The sequence below is a fragment of the Buteo buteo genome, chromosome 21 (genome assembly GCF_964188355.1).
Source record: "Buteo buteo chromosome 21, bButBut1.hap1.1, whole genome shotgun sequence".
NCBI classification, from domain to species: domain Eukaryota; kingdom Metazoa; phylum Chordata; class Aves; order Accipitriformes; family Accipitridae; genus Buteo; species Buteo buteo.
In genome coordinates, this window is record NC_134191.1 from 407,483 (window position 1) to 422,577 (window position 15,095).

General features: G+C 39.4%; 1 protein-coding gene across 5 annotated transcripts in view; it reads left to right on the forward strand.

Moving 5' to 3' along the window:
- TMCC1 (transmembrane and coiled-coil domain family 1) overlaps positions 1–15,095 on the forward strand; it is a 185,925-nt gene that overhangs the window by 73,227 nt on the left and 97,603 nt on the right. For 3 of the 5 annotated variants that reach the window (XM_075053004.1, XM_075053003.1, XM_075053005.1), the window contains 2 exons: positions 10,337–10,393; positions 13,166–13,877. In XM_075053004.1, coding sequence (XP_074909105.1) covers positions 13,332–13,877 — 546 coding nt within the window. In that variant the 5' untranslated portion in view covers positions 10,337–10,393; positions 13,166–13,331. The remainder of the gene's footprint in view (positions 1–10,336; positions 10,394–13,165; positions 13,878–15,095) is intronic. The other 2 variants (XM_075053006.1, XM_075053013.1) reach the window with 2 other exon arrangements.

Below are 15,095 nucleotides of genomic sequence, written 5' to 3' on the forward strand. Positions count from 1 at the left end.
GTACTTAAGGACAGGTACTTGTGACTCTTCTTGGACTGTGTTCCTGAGGCACAGGGACTAGTTTGCCACTCTTTCTACCTGGTAGGGTGCATACATACTCAGTTATACTGTTCTTTGTCTCAAGCTGTGCTTGAGCCACCTAAAACTTGGAGAAGTGGCTATAATGAGTCAAGTTAAAAACACATTATGCCTGTATCCCATTTCTGTTGGCAGCTAGTAGCAGATTCTTAGGAATGAGTGTAGGTAAGGGGGTGTGGATAGGTTAGTCTTTTACTGGTAGGTCCTCCCAGCCTCTGTCAAGTGTTGGCTGAAGCACTCAGAGCAGTGTTTAATGGGTGAGCTGAACATCTTGTTTGTAGCACTGGAGGGAGGGACTTGCTAATGCTTAATTACAAAAAAAAGCCATTTAAACAAACCAGCCCCAGATTAAGGCCATTACTGTTATACTAATATAATTTTTTAAGAGTTGCACTTAATTAAAAGCTCTCTGGACTGGCTCACTTGAAGAAAGATCAGGAAGGACAATTTTCTTTCATCACTGAAGAGCAGGGATGAAACTGTATCATGAATACAAAAGACAGTTTGGAAGTGGTAGAGCAATGTAAGCCATCAGTTTGTTAGTGAGTCCTGTTAACTTCTAATCGGAATTTGTCTATCTTGCCTGTTTTGTGTCACCTTTTAGGCAATACTAATGCAGTGAGCTGTCAGGTTTTGCAGCCTGCAAGCAGGTTTTTCCAATGACAGTGGTCTTCAGACAGTAGAGCTTTTCAGGTATCCTTCTCAACGGCATGGAGGGAACTATCACATATGAGATGCATGTTGCTTCTTTTGAGTCCAAGTTTTTTGTCTGTAGGGAGTGGTTAAGGTATGCTGTTCAGAGCAGATGTGTTAAAGATCTGGATTGCAGTATGGGCATGGTTATCAGTGTTTTGGATTAGTAAAGTTTTTGCCATTTTGGGACTGAATATGGTTTGAGCTAGTCTTTGTAAACTGTTTTAAGTGAAACTTCTACTTTGTAACTCATTTGATGCTAAGTATCAATGGAAGACTTTCATATACATAATACCCAGAGCACCTGAATCAATGGGAAAAGCGTTGTGATTTTGCTGAGACAAATGAAAACTTCTTTTGGTCTGTCTTTTAGTCTCAGTAAGTTGAGTCAACAGTCCTGAAAGATCAGAGAGTTAATACTGGTTTTGAGTCATCAGGGGGAGTATTTTACCACTCTGTGCCAAGTTAGTTCTACTTTCTTCTTTCACGAGTCATTGTAAATAGGATGCTTTCCAAAATCCAGGGCTAAAAGCACATGTTAAAATCGCGTGTAGCGTGGGTTGGTGGTAGATGATATCTTTCTTTACAAGCCTGCTAATTTAACTTACTTTAACCCTCTTACAACTCCAAGCCTGGAATAAACCTTTCTTTTAGAACTGGAGGTGCTAAATCTTGCCAGCTTCTGTGCTGGCATTGTCACAGATGAATCTGCTAGGAGTTAAAGTGAGAGTCCATCTCTTTTTTTTTTTTTTTCTTTTTTGACTAGCACACTTAAAAGTCTCTGTAATGCCTGAAATAGCTGTAGTGTGACCTTTCGTCTTCCCTTGGAAGTAGAATGAAAATACCTGTATTTCCACTTTGTGGTTCACTTGTTCCTGACATTTGAGTCAGCTTTGACACATTGAAAGTGGCAATGTCTCCTGGCAGACAGGCAATGAGGATAACAGCAGCTTTGATCTCTTCCCCCCCTCACCCCTTCCTCTCCTGAAAAGGTCCTGCCAAAATGTTTGGCATGGCCTAGTAATGCTGTGTTTTTGCAGAGGGTGGAGAATCTGATCCAGATAATGCAAATGTTAATGGGAGAAGTGGGTAGAAGTGCAACTGACCACAGAAACATTTGAGATGCTTCAAGAAATTAAATCTGTTCTAGTGAAAGATTTCTTTAAAGAGGGGGAAGCTGAAAGAAACTGAATTACTCCTTTTAACTTTTGCATATATAGAATTTATTTGGTATTTGAAGGTAGGCTTTTATTGTTGCTGTACTACTCTGAACAGGCTCAGTATAGGCTCCTGCCTGTGAAGGAAGTACCTCCATAGCTGGTCTTCCCCATGGTAATCAAACAGTTGCATCTGCTGCGGTGAAATTGGATCATCTGCTGCTGTATATCCCTGCAATAGTGAAAATTGATAAAACAGCTTAAACCAGTTTCTTCAAACAATGAACTGTGGCTTGTTTTGACAAACAGGACTGTGCTTAAAGCTGCATTTTAAATGAGACAGGAGTGAATATTGCTGTAGCAGTTTTTCCTTGTCATGGTCCATATCAGCCTGGAGCTTTCTAGTTGAGAGGGGAGCAGACTGTGCTGATGACCATGTTTTCTCTCTGTTCCTTATGCATTTTTCTGAAACATCACGTATCTCAACTCGTCTTCACCCTCTTGCCATCCTCTGGGCTGTGAGGCTTTTAGCTTCCCTTGGATTTTGCTCTTAGCCTCAGTGAGTGTGCCTCCAGGCAGCTGGGATGGACCCAGCCATTGCCTCTTTTGGACTGTGCATCTGGGACTGATGTGTCTGTGTCATCACCTTCCCTGCTCAAGTTCTTGATAATCCCACTGCAATTGCTTACAGCTTTACTGCATGCTGGAATGTAGAGAGTTAAGTCATGTTATTAAAAACCCAAAACGAATATGCAGATCTTCATTGTTTGCCTACTCAGTTGTGAGCTCTGGCTTCAAATTGTGAGTATATGTAGGCATCTAGTGAAGAATGTCTTGTTGCTAATGATAATGTTAGCCAGTACCTCTCTCATGTAATCCTGGTCTATTTGTTCCTTATTTACATACATACAGAGCTCTTTTCTTTGTGGAAGACCTAATATTTTGAATATTTTCTTAATACTTCACTCTTTTCTTTTAGGGAAGGTCGTTTCTCTGTTTACAAAATGCGGTATTTGAACTGTAAAAGTGAAATTATTTTTGTTTTGATGAGTCCGTGCTGAAGCTCATGTGAGTTCCTGTTTCTCCAGCTGTTGTGGCCATAGCTTCAGATAGGAGGGTTTTGGTAACACTGTTTTGGAGTAATTGTGCCCTGTCTCTGTACTGCCTCCTTCCTTTAACCTTATCCCAAAGTTGTTATAACCAGCACTGTGATCAGATTCTTCCCCCAGTCCTGTTTTCCTTCAAAGCTGAGTTGAATTTTTTTGTTCTGATTCACATCACAGCCCCAGAAACAGTTGTGCCTACAACAACTAAAATGGTGGGATGCCATGCTGTGTGACTGCAAATGAGCTGTGGGGGCAAAAGAGGTTGGAAATTGTTTAAATTGCTATTTCTGTTGTATTGCAAAAGGCCAGCCTCAGATCCCTGCTTGAACTGTGGCTGGAGATGGTCCCTTCAAATGCCTTCCAGTGAAGCACTGAATTCAGAATATGCAGTTGACTGGTTTGTAGAACATGTAAACATAGTTACAACTTTTTTCTCTTTAGCAGAAAGCAGAGATGTTCTTGAGGAAATGCTGCAGTTTGGCTTTCCTTTCAATCTGGTTTTGAAGAAGAGTATGTGGGGATGTGGCTTTTCTGAAACAGATCACTAAATCAAGTGCAAGTGTCATCTGTTGGCAAACTACACGGTTGTAAATTGCAGCCTTGTGTAACTTCTTCCACAGTATACGTACTTGTGGTGGACAGAGATTAAAAATTAGTAGTTTTTACACTATCTCGTTAAAAAGAAAAACTTGCTAATAGGCAGGTTTCCTCTTATGTCTAGTAAAACAGATAGTCTGTATAAAAATTCTTTATATGTACCTGGATCTATCAAATGTGTTTTTCTTCTAAAATACCTACAGGCTGCATTTTTAGTGTTGTTTCTGAACTTCTAAGTACATTCACAAAAAAATTTCTAGAAAATGCATATGTTGTATGTAATTGCAAATGTTGGCAAATCAGAAGGATCTAGTTAAATCTTTCTTTAACCTTGATTTAGCTTTCTTGAAGCACTGGTTTTATTAATTTGATGGAAAATAGCCTGTGTAGCCTTTTCCAGGAAAAGATATTTTTAAGTGGGTTTGGTAGGTTCCAGATGTGGTACTGTACACTGTTCATAAGCAAATCAGAAAGTGGCAGCAGTGAGAGATCATGTAGGTATGACATTAACCTTATATGGGTACATTTTAAGTTTGGTTCTCTGCTCCAAAAGTCTTGCATAATCTTAAGGCAGCTTCTTGACCTTTCTATATTTGTTTTTCATCTGAAAACTAGGGAAGTAGTAGTAATTCAATATAATGTAGGGGCATTCCAAGGGTAAATTCATAGACTTCTCACCTGTTATGGTAATGTAAACCTATAAATACTTTATGTAGCTAAGAAATTAATCAGGAGTGAAGGAAGTGCTTTAAAGATAACCAGTGCTTTCTAGAAGGAAGAAGAAGCTCTGCTAAACTGTGGAACCAGTAACATTGCCCCACAGTCAGACTGTTACGGAATACCAGCTCTAGAAGCAGCAGCACAGTCTTAAAAATCTTCTAATAAATTTACAGGTCACAAGCTATAGAAATATAGCTAAATATTTTGCTTTGGTTTTCATGTGATGTATATAGCATATACCAAAACCTGAATTATTATGTATTGGTACCTCTGCATGGTTCTTAATTTTGGAGAAGTCTTGACCTCTACTTCATAGCTTTGATTCAGACAACAGTGTAAACACTGAGTTATTGGAATGTTCAGAGAGGGATGGAAAAGATTTCAGTGGCAATTGGTTGTACTGCAAAGCAGTAGAAACATTTCTGAAAACAGCCGCTCAACTTTAAGCCACTGAAGTTTCCTAATAAACAAGGAAAACTACCTAATCTTTGGTATTTGTGTCTATGGTCATTACACTGTGAACTTATAACTTTGCAGAAGAACCATTGGTCTTTATATTCACAGCAATCAATGAGCAGTACTTCTTATAGGACAGCAGTAATTTTGAGGTTGCCCATGGGTGGTTTTGAAGATGCTTGATCCTGATGTGGGTGTATTCAGGGAGATGTTTCTTAAAAAGTAATTGGAAGGGGAAGGGGATCTGTTGTTCATTAAGAGGGTGTTTGGTATCTGCTCATCTGTGACTTGAGTGCAATTTTCTCTTATCTACAGGATTAATATCTGAGCTTTCAGGAACAAAAAACTGTGTATTAGTTTTGTTGGTCAGCAATGTTAAATATAAAGTTATAGGAAGGAACTGCTTCAACAGGATGTGGATTTGAGAAGAGGCTGATGTTGAAAAATCACCTTCTGGTTTGTCTATGAACATGCTACCCTTGCACAGCATAAGCATGTGAACTGTTAGTGGATGCAGCAGTAGAAATGGTGAATATATTTTGGTGTGGCAAAGCATAATCTTCGGCTGGTGAACCTTTGAAATGACCATTTGTTAATGTGCCTGGGGAAGGCATGAGAAAAGCTGACTCGTCTTCCTCTTCCCTGGAGCAGAAGTGGAGAGGGAGGGAAATTCTCAATGCCATTTGAGTGACCTCAGGGATCTTTTCCCATCTCCTTTTCCTTACAGTATACTCACCCCTAATAAATGAGTGGATGGACTGTGTAGATCTATTTTAGGCTTGTGAGGATTCTAGGAGAGAGGCTGTATATTTCATGTTTTGTATGGGCTCAGACATAGTGCCATTTTTGTCCCTGAATATCTTAAAACTCTTAAGTTGCTCCTTGGCGATGATCATGTAATTCATACAGACACACTGCCAGCCTCTCATTTTAAGTGTGATGGAGCAAGTTTTTCTGTTCTTTTATATTCGTACAAGTGACCTGTGGTTTATTGTGTAAGCTGTGGGACTACTAAAAGAAGAATTGATTTATAGTGCATGTGTCAGTTGACTTAAATAATCCTTTTACCAAAAGAATACAGTTGGCTACCTTTATAAAATTCAGCAGCTTGGCATTATAAGTTTGAGTTATTTTAACTGATATGTGTACACATTGCCTTTAAAGGAATCTAAGTGTTTTGCTCCATCATAAAGCGTTTTATTAAAGTACCTTCACTGGTATTACCCTCAGTGTTTCTCTCCATCTAGCTGGGTTGTTCATATTTTCTGTATAGCAAAACATTAGGCACAGAGGCTGACTTGCTCAAGGTCTTTTAGCAAGACTGACAAAGCTGGTTTAGCCCAGGATGTCTGGTCTCTCAGCCTGTGCTTTAGCCACCAAACTGGGTTCCTGCTGAATATGTGATAGGAGAAGGGAGAGCAAGGATAGCAGAGATGGCATCATGCAGCTGATTTCCTTCTTGACTTCTCAATAATGCTGGGAATAGGTTGGAGGGTTTAGGGAAATCATTAGGCAGAAATCAGTAAAACCTATTATTATCCTACTATGTTGGTTTTGCCCTGTAACAATGTGCAGTTGGCTTAAAAAAAATAGGCTGTAGGTCTTTTGCTTTGCCCTGTGTCCCTTGTTCCTATTAAAGTGGCAGTTTCTTTCCATCCAGTGTGGCTTTTCTTGCAGTATTGAATGGTGTGGACTCCTTATCCAGATCACTATGGATTAATTCAGTGAATTCCTTGGGGCATGCCACCTGCCAGTCCTTACTGTTTCATCAAAGTAGCTGGCTTTGGACTATTTCCCTTTTCTAAAATTTTAGATGCAGAACCTCAACAAAAGTTTGGCTTGCCTTACACATACTTGAAGTTGTTTTGTTTTGTTTTGTTTTTCTTTCCCCCTCATCTCCCAGCTGCACTGTTTAATATGCTGAGTCTTTCTGGTTTTGTCTTTCAATTTGCTCTTTCAGCCATACTCCATATCTGTTCTTGCATAGAGTACTGTCAGTATCAGGGTTGTGGCCAGGTGGGGGGCTTTTTATATATATCTATATCTATATATATCTTTTGTCCCTGGTTTTTCTTTTGGACTTCACTAGAATTCCAGGAAATCTTTTCTTGGGTGAATTTTGGAGGAGGAGGAGGAAGAACTATGTCTTGAAAAATACAGGTATCCTTTCCATTAAAAATACTGTTGTTTTCTGTTTTTCTTCCCTGTATTCTGCCATCTTACTGTCCTGGTTTCAGCTGGGATAGAGTTAACTGTCTTCCTAGTAGCTGGTACAGTGCTATGTTTTGAGTTCAGTATGCGAAGAATGTTGATAACACCGATGTTTTCAGTTGTTGCTAAGTAGTGTTTAGACTAAAGTCAAGGATTTTTCAGCTTCTCATCCCCAGCCAGCGAGAAAGCTGGAGGGGCACAAGAAGTTGGCACAGGACACAGCCAGGGCAGCTGACCCAAAGTGGCCAACGGTGTATTCCATACCATGGGACGTCCCATCTAGTTTAGGAACTGGGAAGTGGGGGTGGGGGGAATTGCTGCTCGGGGACTAGCTGGGTGTTGGTTGGTGGGTGGTGAGCAATTGCACTGTGCATAATTTGTACATTCCAATCCTTTTATTATTGCTGTTGTCATTTTATTAGTGTTATCATTATCATTATTAGTTTCTTCTTTTCTGTTCTATTAAACCATTCTTATCTCAACCCACGAGTTTTACTTCTTTTTCACAATTTTCTCCCCCATCCCACTGTATGGGGGGGGAATGAGTGAGCGGCTGCGTGGTGCTTAGTTGCTGGCTGGGGTTAAACCACGACATTACCTATGTTCTTTGTGTTTAATTATTTCTTGTACAACTTTTTCTTCCATTCTTGCCACAGTTCTCCACTCTTTGACTTCTAAAAAATTATTCTGTTATAATAGCTAAATATACCTGTTTCTTCAGGTATTGGGTAGTCATACCACTATCCAGTTGGGTTTTTGGGGGTCAAATTATTTACTCTATTACCATTGTCTTCCTCTTCGAATGTTTTCCAAACCGCAGCCCCGTTGAATTTTACACCCATTCAAGTTTCTCATGAGTTCCTCTTTCTGACAGGATTCGCTGTGAACACCTGGAGCTTTGTCTCCTTATTGGCTCTGCTGCTTGTTGCTTCTCAACAATGATGCTTTTAAAATATCTTAATGCTCCTGTGGATATAAATCACTTGATAGGGTTCCTAGTTCCCATGATATGTGGTTTTCCAGTGTATAACTGTTGCCCCTCTAGTCTTTCTTGCTAAACTGTTTGCCTTGATACAGAATCCATTAAACTGACCAGTTTATGGAATAAAACAAATGTGAGGGTTCCTTAGGTAGTTGTACTTCAACATTAATGTTAAGGGTTCAAGATGTTCAAATACAGCATAAATAACAGGCATTTGAAATATTCTACAAAGGGCAGAATCTCTTCTGTTTTCTTTTGTTGAAAATAATTTTCTTCCCTATTTCTACAGTTCTGTACTGTTTGTATCTGTAACAAGTACTCCAGTTGCAGCTAAGTCAGCTCTGAGCTGGCTTTCAATGGTAACTTCAGAGTTCATTTTATTTACAAATAGCTGTGGTTTTGAAGGGTATTCATTAAACTGATGCATTTAGAGTAAAATTGAATAAAGCTTAACTAAAATATAACGGGCCAAAGTCTTTTCAGACTTCTTATCTTGATCTTAGATACTCGACACATTTTTGAAATTTTCATGTTACAAAGTATTTGATGAAGAAAAGTGAAAGAATGAAGAGAAAGCAACAGAGCCCTTAGGTATGGGAAAAAAAAAAAAAAAGCTCAAGTTGTATCTACTCTTCGTAAGTACAGGAGAGTGAAGGAATTGTGATTAGCCCAGTGCAGTAGCTTTTCAAAGTTTAGAAAAAAATGGAGCTTCTGACAGAAAATGAGAGATTTGGTTTGTACGTCAGTGAAGGCTGTGATTCATAAGGGAGAAGATACAAGTAGTTTTCATGACCTTACAGCTCAAAGCCCATCTGTGGGCACTCTGGAAAGCGGACTCTGCAGCATAAAGGCTGGGAATTAATCTGAGCAAAAGCATCTGTTGACCTACAGGGTCCTGTAGGGCATATCTATGAAGACCTCACTGGCAGAAGCTCCTACAGTTCTTATAAATAAAAAATAACATTAAAACTAAAAAAAGAAAAAAGGCAAGTAGAATGGCTACGAAGTTATGTTAGCAGCACCTCATATCTTAACAATACTTCACATATTGTGCCTAGTTCTCCACTTACACTATTGTAGAAATGTAATTTCTTCTATGTCAAGATCTTTTTCAAAAATGTGTTCATTCACTTTTTCCTAAGTTCTTCATATTTGCTGTCATCACTTTCTTCATATTCTAGCATTCCACTTTTGTGGTTCTGATTAACATTTTCTTTATCTCTGCCTTCTTGGAGGTGGGAATCTGGTGTGTAATACGATAGTCAAAATGCCCCGGCTGTGCACAGTCTTGTAGTGTTCCTCTGAGGGTTCATGTATTCTGAAGCTTGTGTCCCTGTTTTCAAGAACTAGTTGAGTAACTAATAACCTTTGGAAAATCTGGGTGGTGTAGCTGTGTTTCAGAATAGTACATGAGTCTGGCTAGAGAAATGCGGTCATTGTATCTGCTCTTGGCTGTCCTGGTGTCATCCTCTGTTGTGTACTTCTCGCAAGCATCTGGCCTCACCTTGGGCTTGTTGCAGAAACATTAAACAGATCATCAAAATGCCCTTGAAATACTCTGTTCCCTCCTTTTGGAAAGGAGAGCAAGGCCAGGATGGTGTCCTCGGGCATGTTGTGCTTTGCCTAGGCTGGACTCAAACCTTCAAATCCTTCGTGCTCGTTCTGTGTGAAGGCTGTGGCTGGATCCATTACCTCGTCTCTGCACAGACAGGTTCAGTGTGTAGGTGGTCTGCCGTTATGGAAAGGGGCTGCCCGGGGTTTACAGCTGTAGTGGACAGGGGTTGTTTTTGTTGGCCTCCTGGCAGGGGTTGCTGTTATGCAGGGTAGCAGTTCAGCCAAGGTGACAGAGCTTCCCTGTGAAATGAACTGAAAGGTGCTCGTGTTTCAAAGTGCTCGCAATTCTCACCTCCTGTTAGGTGAACTCCAGATAAACAAAAGCAAGCTGTTTGACCTATGCCCAGAACATTGGAATGACTAAATAGGAGAAGAAAATAAAATCTGTGTGGACCAGTCTGACCTTGCAGGCTGGAGCCCTGAAATCTACCTGTGCTTTTGGCACCACATATGGTGGCCATATACCCCAAGAGAAAATGTTCCTTCACAAGAACTTCTTGATTAATTCTGTAAGATTCAGTTTCAACTTCAATTATGTTTGTATCCCTTCAGTTATTTGAAAGACTTTAAAATAGCCCAGCTTCCAGAGGCACTTGCATTTAAATGAAAAGAAAGTAAAAATTTAAATAAGTTAGAAGTTGGAACCATGTTCACTTTGTTGTTTGTGTACATCTTTCCTCCCATTTCCAAGAATTGCATCTCATACCCAATTTCTTTTGCAGTTTTGTTCAGTGGAGGGACTGCTGTATGTCAGCCATGCTAAAGGGCAAGTGATGGAGGCAAGTACTAGTTTATATATTCACAGTTATCTAATATTGTTTTTGCCAGTTTCTCCTTTTGAACTGTTTTGTTTCCCAGTGCTGCTGTAAAATAATTGCACAAATGAAGGACTCTATTAGCATGTTCTGGGATGTAATAATGTTATAACATCTGCTCAGTGAGACCGTATATGGAATTGTGAATTTTGTCCCTGATGTATTGTATTCTCAGGTGAAAAAGAAATGTATGTTTTTGAACTTCATGCTATAAAGTACTCCATTTCCTCCCTCAAACAGAATATACAGGTTGTTGTAAGTGGGGGAAAAAAACAAACACAAAACTTAAATCCTAATGGAAGTAAATGTGCTAATTAATTCTGTTGATTCACGGTTCTTCACATTTATAAGTGGTTTTATTCTACTGATTCACCGTTCTTCACATTTAAGAGTAGTTTTTTCCCAAAAGTAGGTACTAGGACAAATAAGTAGTTTTAAAGATCTTCATACCAGATAGGCAATTTGAAAAGCTCTTTTCGGGCTCAGAACAGACTCATCATATGGAAATATGAATAGGCAGATGACTGCAAAGCTCCCTATAAGAGCCTCTTAAAGAATAAGAGTCAGTGTAATTTCCTAAATCAGTCACAGAATACACAGGGGTACTAGTGACTCATTTGTGAGCTAACTAGGCCGATTTGTTTCAGGTTGGTTTGTAAATTGACATAGTGCTAATTTAAGCAGGTTAATGGTTTCCAGCAGATAATGCATGGAACTCTAGTTAGGCTGAAGTGGTGTTCTTTAAGATCAGCAGTATTACCAGTGGTAATCTGGATAGAAAGCATGCAGAAGATAAAAAGATACTGGTTAGAGAGTATATTGGGTATCTTTGGTAGGAAGTACAGCTCTTCGGTGAGTTCTGACTGAAAAATGAATACTGAGGGAATTGGCTAAAATTAAAAAGGCAGTTATGTGTCAACTGCCAGGTTTATATTTTATATGCCAAATAATTTTGGGACTCTTGCTTTTTAGCCAGTGAGGTTTGTTCACTGAACCATTTGGTCTGTTGGATGAAAAGGAAAATCTAGGTTTGCCTTTTTTCCCCCAAAAAACTTAAATTGAGTAGAGACCTGCAATTCAACTTCCTGGAAAACCTGTTACACAAGAAAAAAAATATTAAAAAAGAGCAAGCTTAAAAGTCAAAGCATGATACTAGTCATAAAGGCACTTGAAGTCATTTAAGAAAGTGTTAAGTATGTAAAAATAAAAGGTTGGTTGCACTTTTTTTTAATTCTGCCACACAATTTCTGCATGAATATGGGTAAATGTATTTTTCTGGAATGTAGTTTATTACTTTGCATTTAATGTGTTATTGATTAAATGGGCCAATATATTTAACCTCAATGCTTATAACATGTTCAAAGTACTGAGATAAAATACTGTATGATTCTAGTGTTTTGCTTTCTGTAAGTACTGAATTTCATCTTGCCTCCAGCTGATAGCAATGACATTTGGAAAAAAAGAAAAGAGCGTGAGGCAGCTCTTCTGATATTTTTGGATGCCAATTTGGAAAGCTTTTTGGAATATCAGTTTAACCCATTGTGTCATGTTTCAGATGCACAAAACTCAGTGCTCTAATTATAACCTCAATGCATTATGTTTCTGCAGCTGTTTTAAGATAAAAATGAATGCTCTCAAATCCCAAAATGTTGCATTTCAAATGAAATGTTGGGTGTTTTTAAAGCACAGGCTGCTTTCTGCCAAGATTGAGGTAGACCTCTGTGATCTGGTTTCTGTATTTATAGAAGCCTAATCAAAGCTTTCTCGTGCAAGAAAACAATGATCAGCTTCCGAGCATGTGATCTCATGGTGCTGATGTGAAACTCTTTCAGATACTGTGTCCTTCCTTCCTTCCTTCCTCATTCCTTTGCTGTACTTCTCCAATAGTGTGTTGCTATATAAGTGCTCAGCTGCATTGTATAACCAACTCCTGCCTGAGCCCTGCTGATAGGTAAGGTTGAGCTCTCTTGGAGAAAAGCTGTGTGTTTCTTCTCTGCTAGAGACAGAGCTACACATGCATGGTGCTGCTCCCTTTCAGATTGGTGGCTTAATCTACTTTTAAAAAGGCATTTTTGTTTTCTCTGAAAACTATGGACAAGACTGTGCCATTTGAAACCATTTCACTTGCCTGTTCTTGCTTGAAGACAGATTTTCACATCTAGTTTCCAGTGCCATCAGTGGATGTTGGCAGTAATAAGTCATTTCTTACTATTTGGAAATGCATAACTGATTTGGAAATGTTCTGTTTTCTTGCATATATTAAATACTGTGAAGTTAAGCATTCTACAAGAAAATCAGGTAGGCAGAGTAGACATTACATTTGAAGCACAAAATACCAGGTCTTTGTCAAGGAACAAAATTAATTCTGCCAAAGAGACTACTAACATGCTCTTCAGAAATTTAACCTCATGTTCTGTTAGATATTATTATGGGCTTGTTCTTAATAAACAAACCCCCACTGGTTTCTCCTTGCTTCTCCCCCTTTTGAACAGCTTTTTTTACCTTTCTTGCTTTCCTGTATCCTTTGTGCTGAGCTTCTTCCCCTAGGCGATGAATGACTTGTCTCCTACAAGCTTTGGCTTCTGCATACAGCCTAGATGCAACTAATACCACATGGAAGGATGTTTGGAAAACTGATATATTTTGTTCTGTTAATGGCATGTTTTGCACATTGGATTTTTTAACCCACTACTTTCTGCATGGTTGTATAATAATGACTCTTTTGTTTAACATTAGATAAGCATGAGATCACCGTGGCACAGCTGCATGTGTAGTCACTCTTGAAGCAATTGCACACCTAATTGGCTGACAATCTTGGCATTTTTAAAACAAACACAAGCCTTTTAAAAACAGGGGACATATTTATGTATGAATAGTCAAATAAACCTGTTGGGTGTCATCAATGGAGCCCTCTGGCACTGAACAGTTGTGTGATGACCCTGATCCTGGAGGCAAATCCCAAGATCAAGAGACCAAAAAACAACATGAATCAGAGCAAAAATTATCCAAAATAACCCATAATGCTTTGGAGAACATTAATGTGATTGGTCAAGGCTTGAAGCACCTTTTCCAGCATCAGCGCAGGAGGTCATCAGTTTCTCCGCATGATGTTCAGCAAGCTCAGGCTGAGCTGGAGCCTGACATGGATTTGGAAAGCCAAAGCGTCTGTGCTGAAATTGATGGTGTCTCCACCCACCCCACAGCTCTGAACCGGGTGCTTCAGCAGATCAGAGTGCCACCTAAAATGAAGAGAGGGACAAGCCTGCACAGCAGGCGGGGCAAAGCAGATGTCCCGAAAGGAAGTCCACAGATCAACAGGAGGTCTGCCCAAGATAGTCAATCAGGTCGGCCCAGATCGTCATCTACTACAGATGCTCCCACAAACTTGTCCGTGATGGAGATTGCTTCTTCTATCTATGTAGGTGGAGAGGAGGCCACAACAGCAGCAGTAAGTTACTCAGATTTACCTTTGGTTATCATCTCCTTGTATGTTTTCTTAAGCCTTTTGAATCTTGTTTTTAAAAGCAAGTTTCTTTTAACAAACACTAATGCTACTGTATTCAAAAGCTGCTTCAGTGGTGAAGCAAAGAGCTTAAAAGATGCAAGCATTAGTCATTTTCTCACATGGCAGGTGGCTTATTTTATATGTATTTGATCAGTGAAATGAGAGCTACTTTTGAAACTCATTAGGCTGGTTGGATGGCACACCACAGTCAAACAAGGAGTGATGGGAGGAGCAGCAGCCAGAGTAGTCCTTAACAGTTGTTATCTAGTTCCTGCAACAAAACCTTGCATTTACGTAGATGGCTTTTTTCTTCCCCTCTTGTTTTATCGTGTATTTTATAAAAGTGAGGAATTCCAGTGTGAGTGGATGGTGCTGTCAATCTTTTAGGCTGTTGAGAGGCTCTGGGAACACTGGTTGCAGCTTGCAACTGAACTGCAATGTCAGGTTGACTGAATCTGATTTAGATCAGCCTGGCTACTGTGCTGATAGGGGATCAGTGCTGTCTTTTTTAGTTTGCCTAGCCTGTGTGGAAAAAACATTCACCAAAACGACAGTCTCTGTTCTGTGACAAGTTCTTGCAAAGCTATGCACATCGGCTTATTGGTGATGTCAAGAAATAGCGTTTGTCTTGCCATCTCTTCTTTCCCAAATCGATTTAGTTGAAGCACTGCTTTTTTTGAAAGACTAGGTTTCTGATATAACTTTAGCTATAACCTATATTTTCCTAGAATTCTTTGCAGCCTTGTTCATTGGGGGACAAACCCTTTGATAAAGATAGGAAGCATTGTGAAACTGATTTCTGGTTCTTATTCTCTTAATTAAAGAGGGTCTGACCATGACTCTTGGACCAAAAGAAACAATCATGCTAGTGTTTGATGCTGTTGAAATCTTCAGGACTGTGCTTACATAGATTTTTCATTATGAACATTTGTTCTCCTATACTACAGTTGCTTTGATGTTGGCTAGATGACAGTGGATTGGGGCCGAATAAGATCTCCTCAGTCATCCGGAGGTTGCCTCACCTTGTCTCTGCAGCAAGATTGTTCCCTTGTTGTACATTGTTTTCCTCCCCTTGAAGCCTACTTTGAAATATTCCCAGAGAAAACCTTTTCAGAGTATTCAGCAGAATAATATGCTTCCAATATATTTTCCTGATAGTTA